Source organism: Panthera tigris, chromosome E1 (genome assembly GCF_018350195.1).
Source record: "Panthera tigris isolate Pti1 chromosome E1, P.tigris_Pti1_mat1.1, whole genome shotgun sequence".
NCBI classification, from domain to species: Eukaryota; Metazoa; Chordata; class Mammalia; order Carnivora; family Felidae; genus Panthera; species Panthera tigris.
Window position 1 is genome coordinate 31016141 of NC_056673.1, and position 27305 is coordinate 31043445.

At 39.6% G+C, this 27305-nt stretch overlaps 1 protein-coding gene across 6 annotated transcripts in view; it reads right to left on the reverse strand.

Moving 5' to 3' along the window:
• Positions 1 to 6217: 6217 nt before the first annotated feature.
• STXBP4 (syntaxin binding protein 4) overlaps positions 6218 to 27305 on the reverse strand; it is a 168453-nt gene continuing 147365 nt past the window's right edge. For 5 of the 6 annotated variants that reach the window (XM_042966313.1, XM_042966315.1, XM_007086693.2 and 2 more), the window contains one exon: positions 8062 to 10607. In XM_042966313.1, coding sequence (XP_042822247.1) covers positions 10481 to 10607 — 127 coding nt within the window. In that variant the 3' untranslated portion in view covers positions 8062 to 10480. The other variant, XM_042966314.1, reaches the window with a different exon arrangement.

Genomic DNA, 27305 nt, shown 5'->3' on the forward strand with positions numbered 1-27305 from the left:
AGAGGATGTTATTGTAAAAAAACATGGATGACAACTCTTATTCAAAAAAGAGATTCTACCTCATGCTGGTCAGAGTGGCTAAAATAAACAAATTAGGAGACTATAGATGCTGGCGAGGATGTGGAGAAACAGGAACCCTCTTGCACTGTTGGTGGGAATGCAAACTGGTGCAGCTGCTCTGGAAAACAGTGTGGAGGTTCCTCAAAAAATTAAACATAGAACTACCCTATGACCCATCAATAGCACTGCTAGGAATTTACCCAAGGGATACAGGAGTGCTGATGCATACGGACACATGTACCCCAATGTTTATAGCAGCACTTTCAGCAATAGCCAAATTATGGAAAGAGCCTAAATGTCCATCAACTGATGAATGGATAAAGATGTGGTTTATATATACAATGGAATACTACTTGGCAACGAGAAAGAATGAAATCTTGCCATTTGCAGCAATGTGGATTGAACTGGAGGGTTCAATACTGAGTGAAATAAGTCAGGCAGAGAAAGACAGATACCATATGTTTTCACTCATATGTGGATCCTGAGAAACTTAACAGAAGACCATGGGGGAGAAGGGGAAAAAAAAAGCTACAGAGAGGGAGGGAGGCAAACCGTAAGAGACTCTTAAATACAGAGAACAAACTGAGGGTTGATGGGGGAGTGGGGGAGTGGGGGAGGCAGGAAAATGGGTGACGGGCATTGAGGAGGGCACTTGCTGGGATGAGCACTGGGTGTTGTATGGAAGCCAATTTGACAATGAATTATATTAAAAAAACAAACAAACAGAAAAAAAAACACCAAAAAAACCAAAAAAGCGATTCCAAAGAGTTCCATTTTGAATACAAAAAGTTTTAGGAATATCACAATTTATTTGTGTTTCATTTTCCTTTCTATATATACATAATAAAAGTCTATGTCCAAATAGGTCTTAGATTTACTTAAAGGGGCCATAAGACAAAAATTAAAAGTACTATGACAAGTTTTAAATGGCTCTCTTTTTTTCCCCATTTTTCATGATACATAAAATAATGGCAAGTCTTATAATGGATGGAGTCTTAAATTTGGTGAAATGCTAGTCAAGAATATGCTACTCAAAACAGAAGGAACATAATCAATGAACAACCTTGGCAACATTGAGAAAATGGAGATAACGTCAGACTTCTCATCTTCTATAATTCATAGTAAGAAATCCATTGGTGAGCAAGGACCCCCAGTGTGGTCATATTCTTGAAATTTAGTAGACTTTAGTCTATTTAATATTTCATATTCCTCCAAAGTGTGTACCTGTGTGTATATGTGGTACATGTATGCACACAAGGTGTGTATACACACACACACACACACACACACACGCACACACCCTATTTCTTTCAGATTTTCCTTACATGGGGCACTTTTGCCATTGAGAGAAGTAATCCATGCATTTAATTTGGTGCCAGCTTTTTATTTTATTTATTTTTCGTGGGGATCACAAGGCTCTATATAACTCATGTGATCCCCACACAAAAATAAAACAGCTGGCATTAGATTAAATGCATTGTTTACTTGCCTGAATGGTAAAACTGCTTAGTATATAAATCTGCCTACAAACATCATTTCATGTCCCATTTCAGAGAAATACCTGACCTGGACTGTCTATATGCCAAGGTAAGTCTATTATCCACCCAATTTGTTTTGTCCTCTTGTTTTCCCTTCCTGTATTTTGCTGATGAAAGATGAATTTCTCCACTGTGAAACAGCAACAGTCATGCAGTTCTGGTGGGCTTAGTTATAGATGGGATAATTTCTGCACTTTCAGAGTACTGTGGCAACACATAGCTCCCTTGTGCCAAATCAATTCTTCAACAACATAATTAATTAACCTCTAAGAACAGAAGTTTGAATGTTGTTGCCTTGAAATGCACTAGCCTTGTATTTTGCTTTTAGGCTTTTTCTACTCTTCCATGCCAAAATCATTCTGTTGTGTTTTTTCAAAACCTTGGGAAAATCAACAATGTTTGAGTATGTGCTTTTATAATCCTTCCACTGTGATCATACTGTGAGTTTTACGGCCAGATTTGGGTAGAATACACTTCCTTCTTCAGCAAAACCCATTATATTGTCCCAACATTAGTTGAACTGGCTAGTGTAGACAGGCTTAAACTCCCACCTCACTTTCTTTTTCATTCACTTTGTCTTTCTCTGCTAGAAGCAGGAAACAGTTAAAAGAGTTTTTGAAAACAATAAATTACCTTAAAAATGTATTCTGTAGAGGTACCTGGGTGGTTCAGTTGGTTAAGCATCTGACTTCAGCTCAGGTCATGATCCCACAGTCTGTGAGTTTGAGCCCTGTGTCAGGGTCTGTGCTGATAGCTCAGAGCCTGAAGTGTGCTTCAGATTATGTCTCCCTCTCTCTCTGCGCCCCCCCCCCCAAATATAACATTAAAAAATGTATTCTGTAATTATTTATTGATTACCGTACTGTGTCTCGTGCGAGAGACAAAAAAATAACATATAGACTTTGACTTACAGGGCTCAGTCTAGGAGAGACATATGCCTCCCTTTAGTGCCCCAATTAATTGCAAATGTAGTGTAATAAAGGCTTTATTAAAAGGTTTGCAGTAAGAGGGGGAGGGGGTGGGAATTTAGACCATGACTCCTTTTAGCTAACCTTTTCACCCTCCAGGATTCTAGATAAAAACACCCAAAAGCATCAAATAGACAAATAAGAAATGACAGACTATTTGAGCCATTTTCTGTCTCTCCATTTCCCTCCCAATGATAATTGATTGACTCACCTAGCTGCTGGTGTTGAGTGGGACAGCTGCAGTGAGAGATAGCTGGCTTTAACCAGAGTTCTGGTTTTCGTTATGACATGGAGAGAAGAAGCAAAAGAGAGTGGGTAGGACCGAATGTCAAGCCTTTAAGACTCAGTAACCCAGCACACCAGGTAAAAATAAACAGTAAATAAATGTAGTAACCCAGTGCGTGTGTGGACAGACAGGTCAGCAACTCCTCTTGGGGTAGAAGTTCTTGGTGCACCATTCCCATGTGGGAAGAGGGCTGGACGCATGTGGAAAAATGGCATCTGTAGAGTGCCAGTGCTGGGCATGGGGACGGCAGCAGGTGCCCAGATCTTCAAGGAAGAGATAAACAGAAAATGTGTGTTGAAGGGCAGGAAGCAATCTGAAGAGGAACTGAGGCTATAGAGATAGAAAGGATCTGATAATGTTAGGTGCTAGGGAATTACTGAAGAGTGGCAAGGGGGTAATAGAATCAAATATGTGCTTCAGAAAGAGAATTCTGACAGAAATGTGGTGGGAAGATTGATGGGGACAGGTGCGGTAGACAGCCAGGAAGGTATATTGCCTATATTGCAGTTATCCAGGTAATAAATTGGAAAGACCTAAAAAAACAAATAGGCAGTGTTTTCTTGGAACACAGGAAAGGGAATATATGTAAGAAGCATTCTAGAAACAGTACCTGTTTTATTCTTTATCCCAAACTCACCGAGCATGCAAGTCACTACCTGAGCGGGCAGAGGCAGAGATAGACCAAGAGTGTTACTCTAAAGGAGTTTCTTTCATGAGGAAGGAAATATCAGGAGTAGGGAATTAATGACCTTGGGCAACACTAGTCTCCACCAGCTTGCAGTTCCCTCTGTTCTTTGGAGTTACTGCTAGACTCCAGGAGGTTTATCTAGTGCCAAGGCACTCTACGTTTAGATGGCTTGATGTCACAGTTCAAACTGGGTTTTGTTGAGAGGCCATGAATGCAAAAAGTCCTCACTCAGGTCCTGTGGGGCTTCCTGCTACTCCTGTGAACCTTTTTGGTTCATGGAAACCAATCTGATCTTCCACCTGGACCACACTGGGCTGGAGGAAGCTCACTAAAGTTGCCTAAGTTTCCATCTGCCTAAACACACCATGCACTCATTTCCATCCTAGGTACAGTGAGGAATGGGTCTCCTGTGCTCTCAAAACTAACAAATATAATTGGGGTTTTGCTGCTCCTGGAAAGTGGCCCAGAAGTGGCCCCACTTTCTCTGAGTCCCACCAACAGTTTTGTTCTTTCTTCCCTCCTACAGCCATGGGAATTATTTCCTAGGTAGGGAGTAGCGTTGCTCTTCCTCCTCATGTACACCCACAAACTTTTTATCTAAATCCAGTGCCCTAAGGAACCAGACTTCTGAAACTCAAAAGAGCCTGTGCTGACCTCATACCCCTTTCCTGAGGCAAGAACATTAAATGGTCTAGAAGTTCAAATATGTGATAAAGAAGAGAGAGAAAGAAAATAAATGGAAAGAGCTTTGGTTAATTTCAGTTGAATTTCCTTTGCATAAAATATAATCACATGGGGGCTAGGACCACATCTGTTTTGTGCCACATCCTTAGTACTTAGCAAAGTGTCTGACATCTAGTAGCACTCATTGTGCTACTAGAAATAAATACAAATGCATGAGAGTTAAACCCAGGACTAAGCCTTGGTTATGGATAGCTCATTACACATTCAATTTGGCAAGTATGTATCAAACACCTACTACGTGGCAGGGACTGTGCAAGATCCTCCTGGATGGTGCTAGAGCCTTCCTACAGTGTGAACAAGACAGGTGAATCCCTGCCTTCATGGAGCTTACTCCCATTGTTAATAAGGAAGACAATAAACAACAGATCCTTACAAATTGATAAGTAATGGAGAAGAAATAAATAGGGTGAAGTAACAGAGGATAATTTAGTGATGGGGGAATGGGGATGGGGGGCGGTGAGAGCTGTTAATCTGACTGCATTTTCCCTCCAACCATCCTGACCCCTGAGAGTAAAAATCAAACTTAAGAAAAAAAAAATTAACAAAAGTAGTAGTAATGTCAGTTCAATGTAAAGTCATATGAAGAAAGCAAATACAGAATTTCATGCAATATCTACATCATTGTCACACAGGCACACTAATACTACATGTGCATAGCTGTGGTTAAAACATCTTGGGCATTTTATTTCTCAAGTGAAGTTCCATGGGCATATTCTGTTTAAAGTTCATTTAATCCTCAAAAATTACATGCAATAGAGCATATAAATTGTTTTAATGTTAGTTCTTTCTCTTCTGTAGATTGTAAAATTCAAGTTTGTTAGCACTTGAAAAAGGTGTGGCTCACTTTAGCAGAGAAAATAAAAATGTCCCTTTACCCCCAGAAAAGGGATAATATTTTCTAATTTTGCAAACACTTGATGAAGGTATCACTTGACTCTGTATTTTTACAGCTGCTCAGCATTTATTATTGGAGAGCCCCTTCTCACAGTATGTTTCTCTTTCATTTCTAGTCAAGGGGTGTTAATATTATTTTGTAGTTATTCAAATTTGAGAGAGTGATAAAGGGCCTCTCTTCAGGGGTTCTTACTAAACAAACCCCTGACTTCTTACTCCTTTAAGGAAAAATAAAAGGTTTTTGAGGAAAAAGGAAAGAAAGGAAAAAGGTGTTAGATTATGAGTTTCTTGGTTAGGGAATCAGAACTATTCTTGAAGGTAACTTCAAGACCTTGCATTTGTCTGGCATTTGGCAGGTACTAGGAAAATGGTCGCTGATTGAATTGGTTTGACAAGAGTCAGGGGATCACCCTCTTCCTTATACAGATGGAGAAACCTCAAAGAACTTGTAGGTGTGTTTACATTGGGTTTCACACTTTGCTAAGGGCTCTCACCCAAGTTAGCACATTAAAAAAATTTTGTTAATGTTTATTTATTTTTGAGAGAGAGAAAGAGAGCACGAGCAGGAGAGGGTCAGAGAGAGAGGGAGACACAGAATCTGAAGCAAGCTCCAGGCTCTGAGCTGTCAGCACAGACCTAATGTGGGGCTCAAACCCATGAACCGCGAGATCATGCCCTGAGCTGAAGTCCGGCGCTTAACCAACTGAGACACCCAGGCAACCCCCAAGTTAGCTCATTTAGAAGTGGGTCTGCACCATCATTATAGACAAGTAGGAAATGTCAGTAAAAAGATGAGAGTAATGATGTGTTTGACAGTGAATTAGTCACTGCCAGACTCCTCTATATACAGCGAGGCATTCTCTGCTGCTAAGGGACAACTAAAATCTAATGATGAAAAAAATTCAGGTCCTTAGATAACAGTAAAAAGCGGATTACTCTTCTAAGGACAAAAACAACCAAAAAAGTTACTGGCAATGTTTGCACTAAAATAAGTTCCATCATATATAGAAAATAAACTCTCATATACTATTGGTGGTGGTGTAAATTGGTTCTATTTTAATGCAGGAGAATTTATGAATATTTACCAAAATTAAAATGAACAAATCTTTGATACAGCAATTTACTTTTATGAATGTATTCCCATTATAGACCTACTGGCATAAGAGTGCATGCATATATGAAGAAAAGGATTTACTGACTGTAAGGATGTTCACTGTGACATTGTTTGTAACAGAAGACAACTCAGAACAGCTTAAGTGTTCATCAAATAGACTGATGGCTGCAGAAATTATGAGTTATCTGGGTAGTGATATTTTATGCAGACATTTGAAATGGAACAATCTATGCATCGACATGAAAAAAAAATGACCACAATAAATTACGTCAAAAGCAAGCTGATTAACAGTATGATTAACTTTGAGTAAAAATACTCATCAAAGTATTCGTGATGGCTACTTCTGGAAAGCGAGATGAGTTTTGTTGTTGTTGTTGTTTACTTTATACAATTCCCTACTACTTGATTTTTCAATGGAACTAGATTACTTTTAAAATTCAAAAGTTAAAAACAAGCTGTTCAACTCTGGCCACCTGAGAAGCTTTTTAATTTTTAACCAAGAGTAAGAGGACCCAGGAAATGGTTATTTTGCCCTACTCTGCCTTGGTGCCTCGCACTATGTTTGGCACACCGTTGATGCTAAGTACTCTCAGAATAAAGGAGTAAGGATGACCGACCCTGGTCACTCTTTCATGAAGTGAGGTGGAAGGACGTAAGAACATCAAGGTTTTCTAACCCTAGAATCTGAGCCAGTGGGTCAACAGAGAAGTTTATCACATTAATAGGGTTGATTTATATTCACGAAAAACTGGTTGTATAAACACCAACTCTCTAAAAAACAGTCTGATCGTTCTATTTGCATTGGATAAGGATTCTTAATGAGTCTCCACCATGGTTCTTTGTCTCTTGGGCATTTATCTGTTGGCTTGGAGGTCATAAAGAGGAAGGAATCTCAGACGGAGCTCAACAGTCCAGCCGATTCAGACCCTGAACGTCCTCAGTACCATTCCCATAATAAGGAGCTCAGATTGAACACTTCCTGGGTCAGTGCTTTCACTTCCCACAGGGTAATTCTTTCCTGATGAGCCCCAACTATCAGAAAGTTCCTTGTTGCACTGAACTGGAATCTGCTCCTTTGAAAAACTGACTCACAGACCCTACCTCTACCCCCAGTGTCACATACAATGGATCTAAACAGCTCTGCAGAGTGGTTTAAGAGAGTGGCTGTGCCAGATCTGTCTTGGACCCTGGCTTCCACATGTAGGTGTTGTGTGACCCCCTAGGCAAAGACTGGCAACTCTCTCTAACCCTCAATCTCTTCTTTACAAAATGGGGATTATAGTTTCTTCCTCACGGGGTTGTTTTAGGAAGATAATGAAATAATCTATGCAAACTACCCATCACAATGTGTAGTACAAAATGCTCAACAAAAAATATCCTTACAATTTCCAAAGACCTTTACCATGAGGTATTCCATGAGGAAGCAAGGAAGAAAGTGGCACAAACCAGCAAAGTTAACATATAAGGTGTCTGTCGGTAAAATGCATGCCTGAGGAGCTTGATCTCAAGTGACTCTAGCATCTCCTCTGTGTTTTCTTCACTTAGAAACAAATTAGAAAAAACACTCCCAGCAGGGGGAGGGAAATTTCATACCATTAATTTAACAACAAAAAGTCTGTACTTTGACAATTATAGACACTAACTTATAAAAGTAACTTCAGGTGTTTGAGAATCTCACTCACCTCTGGGGGACACAAGGAAAGAGCTCCCTCGAGGGCTTCTCTCAAAACTTGTCTCCCTGAAGCTTGCTCATATTCACACAGCTGTCAGGAGAAGCATGAGCCTTCTTCAGCCATTCTGAAACTTTTCTTGGGGCTAACGACTACCTATCCACCTGGATTTGACTTTATGTTATTATTCAAGACGTAAATTATAAATCCTATATATATTCACAACGTAGACCTATATTTACAACATACATCTATCTATATTACGCGCCATATGAAATTTAGTAGAGTAGGAGGCTTTAGGATCTAGGTCCTGTCTTGACCTGGCCACTGACTCACTGTGTGACCTCTTAGGATCTCAATTTACTTATCTATACAATGGCTATAATTGAGGAATCTTATGCTATCTTCTAAGGATCTGTAGGTTTGCACAGCCATGCTGGGGGCTGCTTTAATTGGGCTTCAGGCTTCTCTCATTTCAAGCAGAGTAACAATATTAAAAAAAAAAAAAAACAAACAAAAAACCTGTTACATATCTTGGGATTCTGCTTGAAAGCCCATTTGAAAAATGGGTCTTTTTCACCAAAAGATGTTTGGAAAAAAAAAAAAATCTTCAAATCACATGATCCCCAAGGCTGGGTTCCTTTTTCCTGTTTGTATTTCAGAGGTGGAGAGGGAATGAGGAGGAAGGGGTTGGGAAGAAGAGGCCACTGTGACAAACAGTAATTTCTCAGTCTTACCACGCATGGTTAAGAACAGGGTATTCTGATCACTTAATGATTCTTACTCACTTTCTTCCTAAGTATATTACCTAATGGTATCAGGACATTGGATATGAACAAATCCCTTTTTATCATTCAGTTGGTACCTAACACCCGGGACATTTAAAATGACTTTGTCCTCACTCTGCCCCAATTCCTAGCCCCAGGTTTAAATCACTAAAAAGAAAATCTTTAGCACTCCAAGTCAATGGCTCAGTCCTTCCAGGAGCTGTCTTGTGGCATCGTTACAACAAAATAACAGAAGATAGAAAGTGTAATCAGTTTGGGAGGTGACATCAGCAGTCATGAGGTCAGTCTTGAACTCACAGCGGGAGAGTTCGTGGATGTGTCCAGATAGCAGAGGAGATTCCGGGTGCCCCACTTCTCATTAACTCCCTGCAAATGTTTCCTCTGGCAGGGCAGACCCCTGATGTAAACCAGTCCCTTTACTTTAGAAAAATGTGAGCTGCTGAAAGAAGCCTGTTGAAAGGGCATCACAGAACTGCACCCTGACTTGGTGAATATTTGGGGGTATGGGAGGTGGAAGGGTTTATAGGAGAATAGTGGGGTTGAGTTTATAGGAGAATAGTGGGGTTGAGTTTATAGGAGAATAGTATGTGGGGGCAACATCCGACTGAAGAGGTACCTCTTGAATCTCTGTGGCCACTGGAGTGCACAGCTGTGGAGCTCAGCTGTATCAACAGAGCCACTGTGGCCTGCGTGTTGGGCTGTGACCTCCCCCTGCAGGGACAGCGGGGTGCAGGAGAAAAGGGGCTCGACGTGGAATCAGAAGACTCAGGTGTGAAATCTCAGCTCTAGGACAAGGTGCTTCATTTCTCTGAACCACTATTTCCCTAACTGAAAAACAAGAATAAAAATACCCACTGGATCTGCCTTACGGGCATGTTGAACAAAACAGGCATTTCGTAAGTTAGAGTCCCACAAATACGTAAACTGCATTCAGTAGCCAATGAGATAGTTGTCCAAATATGATCCTTAAGAAACCCCCAAAAGCTTGCTCAGAGCACTTTCCCAAGATACTAACATAAAAGGTTAGTCACATCAAATAAATGAAGTGCTTCACTGTGTTCACATAATTTTCCGGTAAGTCTTAATTAAAAAAACCCGTTGTATCGGATACTCTATAAAGAACTATATATAAAATTACAAATCAAGTTGTATATGAAAAATTATACATATGATAAAATCTATATATGATTTCAAAAAATATAACTAGATTATTCTTAAAGGACTACTGTAGTGGCAATTGATCTTGTAAGTGTACACACTTATATCAAAAAGTTTTACCATACCATATGCTCTCACTCATATGTAGAATTTAAGAAACAAACCAAACAAACAAAGAAAAAAAGAGACAAACACAAAAGCAGACTCTTAAATACAGAGAACAAGATGGTAGTTGCTGGGGGGAGGCGGGTAGGAGAATGGATGGAGTAAAAGGGGTTAAAGAGTACAGTTATCATGATGAGCACAGAGTAACACACAGAATTGCTGAATCACTATACTGTACACCTGAAACGGATAGAACACTGTATGTGAATTGCACTTTAATTAAATAAAAAAAATGCTCATCACAGTCCAAAAAAAAAAAAAAAGAAAGTCTTACAAAAGTAGACTAAACCCAGAGTCTCCATTTTAGAACTTCAATAAGTAGTGTGTGCTTTACTCCTATTTTAGAACATTGCATGTTGGAGTCATCCATGTAGACTGAGAAGTTAGAGACCTTGGAGCTCTGCTTCCTACAGAAGACCATCAACTCTTCGATCAGGAAGTTCTCTGGAACAGTCCTCTTCATTTTCCTCTGAGCAAGACAGGTTCAGTGCACTCATCACGGGATGGATCCAGGATGTCGTCTGTGTTACGTGGCTTGAGAAGAACAAGGAATGCAATTACAATCTGAAAGATTGTCCTTCTACCCATCCATGCAAGTACTGATCCCAGTGACACCACATCCACCCTACTGCAGCCCCTGGTCATGGGAAGCAGTTGCAACTCGATCCAATCATTTTGAAAAGTCTTGGATATGTTTTAAGGTTCAACAAAACCTATTTGTTTCTTTATTCTTTGGTAGAAAGGAATGTAGGACAATGCATCATCTTTGACAACTTGTTCTCCCTTACCCGACATTCAGTCAGCAAATCCTGGGATTCTCTTGCTGAAACATCTGTGGAATCTTTTACTCCCCCCCTCTTCTTGGGCTATACTCTGGGTCACTGAAACAGCTTGTCTCTCTGCCTCTGTTTCTACTTCTTTTCTAATTCAATCTCCTCTAGCCAAGAGATCTTTCTAAATGACAAATCTTACGCTGTTGCTTACCTGCTAAAAATTCAGTGCCAACCAATGCCTTCTGGATCAAATACCTACTCCATGGTATGAAATACCTTGATTTTTTTTTTTTTTTTACCTGCCTCAATGATACTTTTTTTTTTCTGCTAGTCTTCTTCCCTCCCATCTTGTTTATCTAGTTAACTTATACTAATTCTAAAGAACCAAATTTCCCTAGGGGTGCCTGGGTGGTTCAGTTGGTTGGACATCTGACTTCAGCTCAGGTCATGATCTCACAGTTCATGGATTTAAGCCCCACACTGGGCTCTGTGCTGACAGCTCGGAGCCTGGAGCCCACTTTGAATTCTGTGTCTCCCTCTCTCTCTGCCCCTCCCCTGCTTGCACTGTGTCTCTGTCTCTCCCTCTCAAAAATAAATGAATAGACTCAAAAAAAACAACAAAAAAACCCAAATCTCCCTCAAAATTCCTCCAATCTGAGTTCCTGATCTTATCTCTTATTACACTGTATTTTAAGTGTCTGTTTATTTTCAGGCCTTCTTACTGCATATGAAGTTCCATCAGGGCAGGAGCTATGTTTCCTATGCCTGAATTTATATGGTGCCTAACACGTGCTCAGAATGAATGACTAGGCATTTCAGGGAAGAACACAAACAGAGGTGAGGAAGGACGTACAACAGGTATAGGGCATGTTCAGGGAGCGGTGAAACAACATTACAAAGTGTGCCTCTACCTGCTGGATGGTATTTCTCAGACCTGGTTTCCAACCCTCAGCCTTTGGCTGAATGAATCTCCGGTATCCACCACTATCTGCCCAGCTCCTGAGCGTGGACAGGCAGCTTCTGGAATTAGGATGATCTGTTTCTTCTTCCTGGACACTCTTTCTACCACTGGCTTACCCTACTGCCCTCATCCATTTAGATCAGTCTCCCCTGACTCCTATCCCACCCAAACTCAACCTCAGAAGCAGTACCATGTCTTAGATCAAGTCCATCTGAGGGCTGGCACTTAAAATGATCAAATAAGATGGGGGGGGGGGTGTCTAAAAATATATCCTACATGACAAAATAGCATTTCCAAGGTATGTTAAAAGGGTTTTTAATTACTGTTACGTGAAGAAGATAATTCCACGGTCAAATAAGTTTGAGATACACTAGGTTAAACAGAGCTAAAGTTTCTTAACTGAAGGACTTCCCTAAACCTTAAATATATTAACATGTTCTATGCCTCTTCAACAGTATGTGGTATTACTCAAGCTAACGTGCCCCTGTTAGCACATGTGGGACCAGTGTTCCATAGAGCATAATTTGAGAACTATCACATAAATGCACGGACTTTATTGGCTGATGACGGCAATAACTGAAAATGTTGGACTTACTACAAACAGGCAGTTTCATCATCAGTGATGTTTTTGACCCTAAGTCCTAAATTCTCTGCATATATCCCAAAACAAATTGTTCAACTCCTCAATTTGAATATTAAAATCACCTTTCCACGGAAGATTGCTGACAGTTTCATGATGGCGCAAACAAATTTAAGTTGCTTTGAGAATCAAGGTGAAGGTGGCAAGGCCCAAACATCTTCATCATTTCAAAAGCTCAGAGTGTGGTTAAGTGGTACAAAGATTCATTATTCTCTTGACAGTAATCCACATCACTGTTATCTCTTTAAAACGGTTTAATGGAATTTCTTATTATAGTGACTAAACTTACTGAAGCATTAGATTATGCACAGGTTAACTTCATTTCCAGGCCTTTGGGGTTGGGGGAAGCTGCAAGTCTGCCCAAGTTGAAAGTGGCTTTAAAGAAATACTAATGAGTGTAACATATGAGGGCCAGGATACCGCCACACAAGGTAAAATAAGGACACGTCATTCTGTAAAAAGCACCTGTTTAAAACTAAAAGGAAAAACTTGATGAGACAATTTTGCTAATTTTAAAAATCTTGGTATATTTACTTTGATGTGATGATGCACATTTGTAATATGTTAGTCTGAAGAAGAGACTAAATTATTATAAATCCTCCCTCCCCAGTAATGTCCCGTAATTAGGAAGTGTGGGAAGGAGGGAAAACAGGAACAACCACCTGAGGAATGACTTCAGGTGCACACTCTCCTATTAAACTTTCTGAAAAATAATATTCTCATGCTTCAACATTATAACTACCTATAAATGGACATTCCATTAAACTTATCACTTAGATGAAGCAAAGGCAAAATGTCTAAGGAAAAAAATGTAGTTATAGACTCTGAACGATGACTATTAGAAAGTTCCCCTAGAAAGTGATCTTTGCCAGGAAACTTCATCGGGCACTTTTACACGAACAAGTCTACATCTGAACTTTTTCCAAATCCAAAAGTAACATCCTAAAATACTAACTGATTTAAGCTTATGTTCACAATACACTTCTCCATATATGTTTAAAAAAACACACACCCAAACACCAAACATGCAATTACAAAGGGTACTCACTGGAAAAAAACATAACAGCCAACAAAGGGATAAGGTTTCTATACTTCAAGTACACCTAGGCCTTGTGTACAAACATTCAGACTAATGCTTCTAAAACTCAGGTCATGCAATAAAGTGCCTGGCAAAGAGTTGATATTCAATAAAAGATCATGGCTAGTTTTGTTTTGTTTTTTGATAATTAGAACTTTGTGATTATTGCAAGAAAAACTTGGAACTCTTCCTATAATGCTGGAATGGGGCCATCTGTGTGTATACCATTCAATTTTATGTCCTAGTGAGCATAGTGACTAAAGAGCTTTGACATAATCAGTATGAGGAGATAATCCCAGATTTACTGGCTTGGAGAACATTCTAGTATTAGAGATATTTCCTCTCTGATTTGTGTGCTTGGTAATTCAACTGAGAAGAGACAGACCAAATCAGCCCTGTTGAGTCTGTTTAATTAATAAAGACCCCATGGTTCATACAGTGAGATGCTGCTACTTAGTATGAAAAATTTAAAGGTCTGGAGAATAAATGAGGCTGACTATGGAACGTAAAAATCTTCCATTTGAACACACACTACCTCTGGCAAATGTTCCTGCAGGGAGTGCATCTGACCTGATTTGGGGAGCAATCAACAGCAGTTCAGATATATCGGAAAATCCAAAAAGCATAATACCACTTGCCTCTGAGTGATTGCCAAATCTGTTGGTGGAAAACAGGAATATTTGATCTAGGAAGATGACAGTGTTGTGGGGTTTTATTTTTCTTTTATAATATTAGTAAATTGAAAGACATATTTTAGAACTTATAAAAAAAACCTAAGAGAACATGCTTTATTTTATTGGCAAAGCAATGTAAGTGAATTATTTAAATCCCATTATAATTACCCTCCTTATGTTTCTTACCTCCTAGCATGCAAAATGCTTTCTTTCAAAATAAAAATTTAGGACAGCCTTTAAGAGAAAAATGGTTTAAAGACAAGAAGTGTGCTAGTTTTGAAGAAATTCATTCTTAATAACCGTCTGTGATGATAAAAAGGTTCTTTTGTTAAACTCCATTGTAAATGGCACTATTTATATATCACTATGAATTTAGCAACACTGCATGTATAATTTTATCATGTTTAAGATAAGGCTGCAAAATAATGAGCCAAAGTAATTAACTTGCAATGTCCTTTTTTGGGGGGTGGGGGGATAATCCTATTCATATAATATTCATATGAATGAGAAAATAAAGACAAATAAGTAAATATATGTTCATTCAACCTGTTTCTGGTACCAGTATCTTGGAATCACTGGAAAATTTTACAACTGGCCATAAACTGCAAGTAGTAATAATAATAAAAGACTTATACTTAAAAAATAATCCCAATTGAAAACAAATGGGAAGCTAAGAACAGAAAGTGATCCATGTCAGGACTCTTGGGTAGCTCAGTTGGTTGAGTGCCTGACTCTTGATTTCAGCTCAAGTCATGATTTGATACCAGGTTTATGGGATTGAGCCTCGTGTGGGGCTCTGTGCTGAGCATGGAGCCTGCTTAAGATTCTCTTTCTCTCTCCCTCCACCCCCTCCCCTGCTCATGCGCTCTAAAGTTGAGACAGAGAGACAGAGAGAGAGAGAGAGAGAGAGAGAGAGAGAGAGAGAGAGAGAAAGTGAACTATGTCAATAAAATAATTAAAAAGTCACCAAACCTTGGTGAGGCAGCACATAACCTCGTCAGACACTGGTTATGAGAATGACTAGGAATCAGTGATATGAAGTAATCCATTCTCAAACACGTTTAAGAGAAAATTATAAGTTGTTTGTTCCTAGTGACATATAAGGAGTTCTCTCTTACATAATTTTGGAAATACAGCCCTAAAATCAAATAGGATATTTCTCATTAATTAACTTTTTAAATATCACAGAACACTTCCAGCACTTTTTAATTGAGTATTTGGAAATCCAGTGGGGGTCTGATCAAATATTAGCAGGATCTCATCCAAATCTTTACAGTCTTCGGGACAGATTTTATTTTTGTTTCCTATTTATGGCAATTTATATAAAAAATACATCAGATATCTTTTGAAAATTTAAAAATCCAATTAATTAAAAAACCTCTGGGGCATGTAGATAGCACAGTCAATTGAGCATCTGACTCTTGATTCCAGCTCAGGTCATGATCCCAGGGTTGTGTGACTGAGCCCCATGTCAGGCTCCACAGTGAGCCTGGAGCCTGTTTAAGATTCTCTCTCTCTCCTCTCCTCTCCTCTCCTATCTCTCTCTCTCTCTCTCTCCTTCTGTCCCTCCCCCTGCTCGCACACACACCTACTCTCTCTCTCCCTCTCTGCCCCTAGCTCCCCCCACTCACACCTCTCTAAAATAAAAAAAAATAAAAACCAAAACAAAACAAAAAACCATTTACATCTCAGATACCACATTATTATTATTCTGATAAGAATCTAAAGCTATAACATATTACTTACGCATAATATTGGAAAAAACTGCTGTTACTAGACTTGGAAAAGATGAACACTGAAAATTCCTGAGAAAAATGTGAAAAGTATAAATAATATTTTTAAAATCATATACACAGGCTTAGATTGTTGTCATTTACTGTATAGAGCCCAAATACTCAAGGTCCAAAGCTGATACATGTTTCCAAAAACTGTTCTACAGTCACAGATTACAGCTTTGGGCAACTCTAAATGATTGATGCTGTTTTTCATTGTGATAGGATTAAAAAGTACAGAAGGCCTCAAAGAACACATCCTACTGACACTGGTACTTATATACTGGACAATTAGATACTAATAAATAATCACAGAAATTTTGAGTCTGTATATCTACACATTCTCATGGACCCTCTGGCAGTGTCCATCAAACTTTATGTTCTTCCTTCCCTATCACAGAGTTGTTACCAGGAGGCAGCTGCCCAGGCAGCGACTACCTGTTTCAGCTACCCTTACATCCTAGTGTGAGCATGTGACTAGTTCCTGCCAATGGAAGATGAGAGAAATGTTTATCTCTTGTGGGCCAGGTTTTTAAGAAACTAGAGTGCCTTCTCTATTCTCTACTCTGACTCCTCATCCACTAACTGAACACAGAGGACTCTGAGGACCTAGGAGATGTGGAGCCATGAGCTAGAAGGAGCTGGCATACCAAAATCACCAGCCAAAGAAAAAAAAAGCCATTCAACAGCCAGGAAGCTCTGCACTGACTGGTATGAGCATTAAGCTATTGAAAGGTGGCGGTTTGTGACTACAGTTGGTGTCATTCTAAATGACACTTAAAATACTCTCAAGAGAGTATCTCAAGATGAGGCCATGACTATTACTTCCCCAGTAAACACATGTTCAACTTCTACAAACTGAAGAGGTTGGCCTTCTAAAATATAGAAGACAGGCAATAAATATATTTTTCATGCTATTTTAAATATATCACTAATAAAGACTGCCAGAATACAGATTAATGAACTGAATTTAATTAGAAACAAGTTTGCAAGACCACTGCCAAAGTTTCCTTCCACTTTAAATTCTCACTTATGAGTCCAGATACATGAAATATAAAAGCTACTTTAATATTTAATGTTTAGGTATTTCACTTTATTTATCCAATAAGTTTAATACACATCTGATTAAGTATGTGTTTCTCCACTATCAAGTTTGAAACCTTAAAAACACTAAAATTATTTGAAACATAAAATCTAAACTAATTTTATACTGATTCTAATAATATTTTTCTATTTACCAAAGTTAAATAGACACTAAAAATATATCAATATGAATGTACATATTTTACTACAGAAGAACTGAACATTCTAAAAATCACAAAACTGGATGGGACTTTGAGAATTTCCCATCTCTAAAGTCTTAAAGTGTTCTATCAGTATTAAAGACTCCATAATGTGTAAGTGTAAAAGCCACTTGAGAGTGAATTCTGTAAAGTAGAAACCCTCAATTATAAGAAAAAATTATGAGATAAATACCAAACACGTCATCAACCTTTACACTTATCTCATCAACTTTACTATTTCTTTTTTTTTTTTAATGTTTATTTACTTTTTGAGAGACAGAGAAAGAGACAGAGCGCAAGTAGGGGAGGGGAAGAGAGCGAGGGAGACACAGAATCTGAAGCAGGCTCCACACTCTAAGCTGTCAGTACAGAGCCCGACACAGGGCTCGAACCCACTAACTGCGAGATCGTGACCTGAACCGAAGTTGGATGCTTAACCGACTGAGCCTCCCATGTGCCCCAATACTATTTCTAATGGCGTCATCTTGGACTTGTGAATCAATGGACTTATCTGTCTTTTAGAACCTTAGTTTATTTTGAAGCAGAGGAAAAAGTTATACTTATCACCTTCATTTCATATATAGGAAACTAACACCGAGAGGGGTGAAATAACTTACTTTATGTCATAAAACTGGAACGTGTTTGAGCCAGGATCTAAACCCAAATCTAACTTCTGAGAATTTAGCCATTATGTTAAATTCTCTCTCTGAGGCTCTGTTATCTGGGTTGGTTTCAACAACAATATGTATGGCGGTTCTGGGATGGATTAAATGACCACCTGAAAGTGCTCTTCAGTTTTACAAGATGAGATAAAGATGTGTTGACTGATCACAGATCATACGTTTAAAGCATTTCTTAAAGCACTTGCCACAAAACTCATATTTTAATTGAGTAAGTATGAATAAAAAGTACTTGCATGAAGCCTGCTTCTCCAGACGTCTCCTATACTTTTCACATTGTGAAAATGAATTCTTAATATATCTGTCTTTGTCCACCAGGCTGTTAACTTCCAGAGGGCAGAGAAGTATTGCACGCATCTTTACAGCCTCGGTGTCAGGCTCACAGAAAATGAGGGTCAATAAATGTTTGATGCATAGATCCACCAGGCATTTCGCTGATATTATTATACCAAAAATAAAAAAATGCTCAAAAGTGGTAGACTAGCTTATTTATAATTGAGGATCAGATAAAACCATCTTCAGATGTGAAAATGCAGTAGCTGCACCCGGAATGATTCAGAAATATGTTATCAGGAAAGAGTTCAAATTATATAAATAGCCTAAAAGTTACCAAATAACCAGGACCACTAACCCTCTTCACCCATATTCTAATATCCAAGTAACTTGAAAAGGTCTATTCATATACTTGGTAGTAGGTAAAAATTGAACCACTATGATGATTCAAACAATTTTGACTAGAGTTTACTTGCTAAATAGCCAGAGTTGTATGTAAACTTACTCAAATCCCAGGATTTAAGTTATAATTATTTACATCAAACAAACACTATAGTTCGCTAAACAAATCTTGTGTTAGTAACACTGGTAAAGCATAAAATGCTACCAAAGACAAACATAATGGTAAGTAGTCTAGCTAAGAGCTCACCCTACCCCTCAATTCTCTAACCTTTACTGAAGTGATTTTACTACACTGGAATTTTCAGCCTCTGAAGTAATTCAGGATGTAGCCAAAGCCATGTTTCTAGGCATCTAATATCCAACAAAAGGATGGAGACTTTTCATAAAGGGGTCTGGTTAATGCTAAGTAACAAAGTTTAGGTGAGATCTAAGAAGATCCTTCAGCCCTTTCAATATCCTGGATCATTCTTTTGATATAGATGTTTAGATATGTGGCAGCTGGATAAGACTTCACATCAGATTAGCATTTTGTACTTTACGATGTTCTTTGATACTGATTACCCAATTTCCTTTTCGTACAAATCTCATTAACCTAACTTTTCGCTACAACTTCTACAATTGCAGAAACGGAGGCTAAGGTAGTTCAAGCATCCTGTCCACGTTCACACGGTAGCAGAACTAGGGTGTGGATGTAGACCATGGCCACTGTTCTTTCATATAGACTATGCAGACCTCATTTGAAATTCCAGATCGCCCATGTGCTAACTGGGTTGACTGTGTGTCTCTGGGACACTTACTTAAACTCTGAGTCTCAGTTCCCTAATATAGAAAACATGCCACACCTGCCTCAATAGTGTTAAGAGATAACATGAATACATCCTCTAGATCCATGCTGGACACATTCTAGGTCCCTTATAACCATCACCCTGTCCCCTCTATCTCTGACTCCCTGTATTTGTTTTATATTGGTGCAGTAACAGATTCCCACAGATTTAGTGGCTGTAAACAACACAAAGTCACTGGCTTACAGTTCTGTAGCACAGAAGTCCAACAGGGTGCTTGCTGGGTTAAAATCAAGGTGCTGGCAAGTCTGCATTCCTTTCTGGAGGCTCTAGTGGGGACTCTGTTTCCTTGCTTTTCCAGCTCAAAGGCCATCCACGTTCTGTTATTCCTAGCCCCCATCTTCAAAGCCAGCAACATAGCCTATCTGTCCCTGCTTCCACTGTCACATCTCTTTCTCTGACCCTCTTCTTCTGCCTCCCTTTTCCACTGTTAAGGCCTCATGTGATTAGATTGGACCCACCTGGATAATCCAGGCTAGTCCCCCTATTTTAAGATCAGCTATTAGCAGCCTTAATTACACCTGCGACCTTTATGCCCCTTTAGCCCGTAACCGAATGTATTCAAAGTTTGCGGAGATTGACACGTAGACACCACTGGGAGCCATTATTCTCCCTACCACACTCTCCCTCCCCTTAACTGCTTCATCCATGAAGATTAAGGCACAAGAGAAAAGGCACTGGTTTGGATTAATTTTTGCAATTTGCCTAAAACTTGGTAAATGTATAGGAAGATTATATACTACATTGTAATGGAGATTATTGGATGAAGAAAAAGAAGGTGCTGGAGATCTTATGAAAAGTAATTTAAGAAAGAATCAGCTGTGGTGAACTGAATTATGCTCCCTACCCCCTCCAATTCATATATTGAAGCCCTAATCCATAATGTGGCTGTATTTGGAGACAGAGCCTTTGGGGAGGTAAAGTTAGATGAGGTCATGGAGGTGGGGCCCTGGGTCCAATGGGACTAGTATCCTTGTAAGAAGAGGTAGAGACACCAGAGCTCTATCTCTGTGCACACAGACAAGAGGCCATGTGAGGACACAGTGAGAAGGTAGCTGTCCATATCCCAGGAAGAAAGGCCTCACCAGAAATCAATCCTGATGGCATCCTGACCTTGGACTTCTGGCCTCCAAAACTATGAGAAAATAAATTTCTGTTATTTAAGCCACTCAGTCATGGCAGTCCTAGCAGACTAATACAGCAACCAAATTTGGAAGGGAAAGTGTCTGACATAAAAGTTAGTATTTGTTAATAAATTTAAAATAAAGGGTACTGGAGGCAAAGAGAATTCCACATCTGGCTAAATAAAAGTATAACCCCCAGAGAGGTGATGCATTTCCAAAGTGCTTCTTGGAATCCCAGAGGATTTGCTTATAGTATCCCAATGAAATGCTAAAAAACATGTTTTATGCCTCAGTTATACCTGTCATTGGTCAAATGGGGGGAAAGAGTTTGATGCTGGCTGTCTAGATCTGGATGTTTTATTCATGTCCATGGGTTTTGCCATTCTGTATAACCTAAGCCAGCTGGCTGGCCTTTCATTTAAATGACAGTTGCTCATACAGCACTTCATATTGCTACACCCCTTCGTAGATATTTATAGAAAATCTAGAGCTAGCTGTCTCCTCCAGCTCCTGAGCAATGCAACCTCTCGGCTCCTGTCACAGGGCTTATGATTGGCTGGAGAGTGGCATAGGTGCAGGTTTTGGTTAGTCGTTTCTATTTGCAGCTGTGCAAAATAAAGCTGAGCTGTCATTTAAAGCCCCTCCATTGCCAAATAGCAATACTATAAAATAAAGGAAGGGAGGGAGAACTAAGTTCTGTTAAGTGCTCACCATGTGCCAGGTATTTTGCCAGGGGCTTTACCTCCCTTATTTATTCAATTCTCAAAACAATCCAAGGAGACATAAACTATTAGCCATGTTTCGTTTGTTTCTGAGAGAGAGAGAGAGAGAAAGAGAGAGAGAGAGAGAGAGAAAACGCAAGTGGGGGAGGGGCAGAGAGAGAGGGAAACACAGAATCTGAAGCAGGCTCCAGGCTGTCAGCACAGAGCCTGATGTGGGGCTCGAACCCCACATGAACTGCAAGATCATGACCCGAGTTGAAGTTGGACGCTTAACTGACTGAGCCACCCAGGTGCGCCAACTATTATCCTTGTTTTTGAATGAGTAAAGGGAGTGCAGACAGCTGAAAACAGTATCAATTAAATCAAGGTCACACTCACAAGTGGTACATAAACTAAAGGAACCCAAGTCTGTCTGAGACTAGAGTCTGCATTTTTTTTCTCACCAATTGCTTTCCTAAATTGCCACTGACAGTATTCATGCATTTGATATTTATTTAGCACCTACCGGGCATTGTGCTAGTTACTGGGTATTCTAAACCCACTGTCACATAGATGTTTACATCCAAACCAGTGGTTTCAGTACAATTTATTCATGTCTAAGAAGTGTTCAGGGACCAAATATTTTAAAAGTTCCATATTTCCTCCTTCAATTCATCTTTTATTTCTTCATTACAGTCTCATTAAGAATGAAATGCTCAGGATTCTCAGGCAGGCAGAAGATGGTGAGGGGATTACATGCACTCTCCTCTAAAATGAAGTTAAGTGCATAGAAATTGCCCTGATACCTCATCAAGGGGGCCTTACACTTATAGTAAGTCTGTGAATGGGTGTTCCTTAGCCCACCCAAAATGAATCAAAGCAGCCAAATTAATGATGTCTTCAGAGAGAGGGCTCCTGACAGTGTCCACTAAAGTGGAGCTAAAATAGTCTGCCAAGGATTTAGGAAAAGTCAAAAGTAGTAGTTTTTATTTCCAACACAGAAATGATCCATTCTTCCTTCCCCTCTGATCTCTCTAATTTCTAATTACATTAGAATTACCCAGCATAGGCTCTACTTGTAAAATAGGGGGTAAGAAAACAACCTCAAATTTTCCTCTTTTGTGCTTTCTATTTATTTTATAAATGAGAGGACACGATGTAACCTGAGCCTTTAATTAATACAGTTGGCTGACAATGGGAAGTCTTATTCATACATGTTATGATCCACATTCTTTCCTACCTGGGAACAACCTCATAGGATGTCCTACTTCAAATCAGACAATCATTTAGGAACATTAATTTCTCAGACTGGAGAGAAATGAAGAAAGCCATGCCTGCCAGACATCAGTTACCTTTTGGAGTCATTAAAGCAAAACTTTAAAATTTTTGTTTTTACATTTATTTATTTTTGAGAAACAGAGTGAGACAAAGCGTGAGCAGGGGAGGGGGAGAGAGAGAAGGAAACACAGAATCTGAAGCAGGCTCCAGGCTCTGAGCAGGTGGTCAGCACAGAGCCTGATGTGGGGCTCAAACCCACAAACTGTGAGATAATGACCGGAGCTGAAGTCAGGCGCTCAACCGACTGAGCCACTGAGGCGCCCCAAGGCAAAGCTTTTAAATACTGTCTCATAAGAACTTTTTTTGGGTGGATTGTCATTGTAAACAATGTCCATGTTCAGTATTTCAACCTACCCTCTGTACTGTCACTGTTCATCCTGGCAGAGTTCCTGGGCTAGCAAAATGTTCTGAAGACCAAAGACTGCAAAGATGTGGCCTGTGCCCCTACACCTCTTGCCCCCTGAACCCACAGCAGACGTCTAATTGATCAGACGTCACTGAGGCTGAACATAGACTTTGAACTCTTCACAAAACAATGCTTGAGACAGTGAGGTGAAATCTATTTGCCTTCCCTGCTCCAGACAGAAACTTTTGTTTTATTCAGAAATTACAGACTTTCTAGGTTATACTGATAGGCATTGATAATGCTGGAAAGTATACTGCTTCCTATGTAATGGACAAACGTTTTATAACATGAGGAGAGATCTCACATTAAAGGTGTATCAACACAAATGAATACACGGAGAATTATAAGTCAAGCATAAGTAACTTTTAAAAACAAATGATTGGGGTGCCTGGGTGGCTCAGTCGGTTAAGCAGCCGACTTCGGCTCAGGTCATGATTTCGCGGTCTGTGAGTTCGAGCCCCGCGTCGGGCTCTGTGCTGACAGCTCAGAGCCTGGAGCCTGTTTCAGATTCTGTGTCTCTCTCTCTCTGACCCTCCCCCGTTCATGCTCTGTCTCTCTCTGTCTCTAAAATAAATAAATGTTAAAAAAAAAATTAAAAAAAAAAACAACAAAAAACAAATGATTACACCTACTGGAAAAATCACTAAACGGAGTATAATTTCATGTTTGAAGTAAGTGTCTAATACTTAGATTTTTGCATTATTTATATAGATATACAGGCTATACACACACATATATAAAATACGTTTACTTACATTATATTGTGAAATAGCATTGTGGCAGGCTCCTCCAAGACAGGTCCCAATGATCCCCACCTTCTGGCATTTATACTCTTCTACACTGTACCAGGGTTAGTCTATGTGACCGATAGCATATGGCAGGAGTGATGGTATGTCACCCACTTTTGAGACTGGTCATAAAGACACTGTAGCTTTTTTCTTCATGTTTCTCTTGTTCTCACTCTTTCTCTTGTCTCTTGTTTTGGGCAAAGCCAGCTGCCTTGTTGTATAAAGCCCTTTGGAGAAAGGTCTGTGCCGTGGTGAGGAACAGAAACCTCCTGCCAACAGCCACACGTGTGAGCTTGGAACAAATATTCCAGCCCCACTAAGGCACTCTTCGATCCCTAGCTTTGGCTAACCACTTGATTGCAACTTCATGAGAAAACCAGAGAGAAAGAGCCGATGATCCAGTAAAACCACACCTGGATTCTTGACTCTCTGAAACTGGGTGAGAAAATAAATGTTTGCTGTTTTAAGCTGCGAACTTTGGGAGAAATTTATCAGGCAGCAATAGAGAATTAATACAATTATGATCACTGATCACAGTGAATCTGAATTTTTCCATAAAGAAAAGAATACAATGAAGGCAATGTGGCAGCAATGTCTAGTTTGTAATAATTACATTCAGCTTTACTATCAAACATAACTCCCGACATAATAATTTTGTTCAATTCTACAATAAATTTTAAAGTGGAATCATATCAAAGGACTACTATAAATCTATAATAGTATGCAACTTCCAAAGGGAAGAAATTGGCTAGAAAAACAGGTAAGTTAATCAGATACTTTCATCATAGCACCATCAAGATAACTGGCATTTTGTCGTTAAATTTAAGAATGCTGCCACTTTCTAAGGAGACAATACAAAGGTTTTCCCTTGAATGTGCTGGTATGCATGTGTGTGTGTATATATGTATACACACACACACTCATATATATATAGCAAGTGGGCAAGCCCTGCCTATGTGCATATTGCATACACATATTAGTATACACACATACACATATATACAAACACACACGTTTGTTAGTTCTATGAAACGCCGGCTCTAGCAATGCCAACATTTGATTAAATTTGTGTATGCCAGGTAAAACGCTTTCTTCTCTTACATCAGAACTTAAGTAGATGATTACTATAAAGTATTAATAGGTGTGCAGTGGACAAGTGGATGGATAGGAATATTCAATGAGGACTATATTCATCTGGGCATTCTTGGGACAGCAATGACAGTTATTCCTTTGCCTGAGGCTTGGCTTCCATCAGATGTAACAACTGAATTTTGGGGAAGACAGTGACAGGTGTCAATTTCAGGGAAGAGATTCTATGTATACAGACCATCATCTCCTCCGGTGTTCTGGAAGGGCAATTTCAGACTGTTCTTTTTAAGTTAAGGTGAGAGAGGCAATGGCCTGAGTTCATTAGTTGTTATTTCTTGCCTCCAAAGTACATTTACCTGGTAATTGAACTGCTTTTACCCCAAAAGCTAAGGTTATCCAGGCTCACAATTTTAGCTGGGGTAAGTGAGAGGATGAAGATTAAAAAAATAAAACAAAAAAGTTAAATAAATGGTTCCAAGAAAGACCTACAATGGATGCTTGCTTACGCAGCCATTACTTATGTGGCAACATCACCTATCTGAACATAGCAGCTAAGAGCTAGGAAGTAACCCTCTATCAAAATGTTAACAGTGAGGGGAGGGAGTGAGTTAGGGCTAAACTTTACTGTATGTACTTTGGGTCAGGTGCTATGGTAGGTTTTTCATGTACATAAGCTCATTCATTCTGGACGAGAACCCTACGAAGTGCTAATATTCTTACCAGTCCATAAATATGGAGAATTAAAGCCCAGAGAGCGTAAGTGAACATGTCTTAAGATCGTTCAGCTATGCTGTGGAGACACCAGCATTTGGACCCAAGTGGCCTCGATATAAGAAGACAAGGAAGTATGTAACACTTATTAAGTAAAACTTTCATCAAGAATAGTTAAGCTAAAATACATGTTGGTGCTTGAATGGGGTCAACTTCTAGCAGAAAAATCTAACTCATGGCAAGCAGCTCATTCCTCCATGAGGCCAGGTAAAGGAAGAACTGGCATATTGTTAGGTTTTCCTATCTTCACTATCTGACCTTTCTAATCTCCAGAAGATAACTACTTATTCTTAGAACTAAGTTTCTGTTCTGCTATTTAAAAAAATGGATAAAGTATAGAGCTCTCCCCAAATCAAGATCTGTTTAAAATATCTTTCTTGTCACATGGAAACATACTATGTTAAAATGAGGACGTGGAGGTGGTAAAGCATGGGTGTGTGTGTGTGTGTGTGTTGGGGGGTGGCTTTATGTACCTTGGTTCTGCAATTTTGCTACCGTGTGGCCCTGATCAAGTTAGTCTCTTTTCCACATAGGGTCTCCAACTCTAATGGTGAGACACTGATACCCACCAGTGTCCTCTGGGGAACAAATCTATGTTATCATTTCTGTAATGCTTTCTTTGTAAGTCAAGATTAAGGTCAAGGAAGAGAATCAGCGGAGTTCCAAAGGGCAGGTTGAAGGGATGTATTTTCTATGCTGGAGTAGACTATATAAATGTAGCGTCTCTTTCTCTTCCTTCCACAGGACTGTGAGTTAGATCTGAAGGCAGACAAATGGCTTGTTTACCCTCTCTCTTCTCCTCTCCTTGGATGCTACTCTTCTTTGTAGCAGACACCAGACCAAGACTATTGTTCCAGTCCCCAAGGCACAGTGGCTTAAGCCAGCTGGGTACCAGGCAATGGGAAACACTCTCGCTTCCTCCTTGTCTTTATCTTAGTGACTGTGTCCTTAGTATCCTTTCCTCATATGGCACCAGTTAGGCTCTGACACTCAGCTTTGGGTGAGGATATACTGACAGCTGGCTGAGGCTAAGGAGTGCTCACAGGGTCCAGACTCATTTAGATATTTTTTCAAAGGCCTTTGAACCAGAACCCCAGTTAATAATGAATGCTAGTTTGCCTTCCTTTGATCTGGCATTTCTTTTTGGGGACTTTCTAGGAGACAGGCATGGCTGAGGAGACAGGATGCAACTCACCACCACCATAATAGCATCCTAATAAGAGCCAAGTGGGGTCCACTCTACACACCATTGGGAGAATTAAATGATGCAATGCATACAAAAATCCACCTAATATATGCCTGACTACTGAGCATCATCAGGCCGTGCTCTGTAAATGCTCATTTTCCTCTCCCGTCCATCTTTTCCCTTAATCATTACAAAGTAAGTATGAGAAAGAAACCCAGTGCAAACGTGAATGTGGTTTTCATTTTCCTGCCACCACCTCTACAGTATTATGATTCAAATCTTCCAGGAACTGAACACAGTTAACTTAGCATAGCAGGGGGCAACTTTCCTTCCAGAAGAGATAGGATTCTGGCAGTGAGCAGTATGGTACTAAATGTAACCTTTGCATGGGAATCCTGGGTCCTCTATTCCAAATGTCCCTTTCTCCACACATTATAAACTGTGCCTTTGC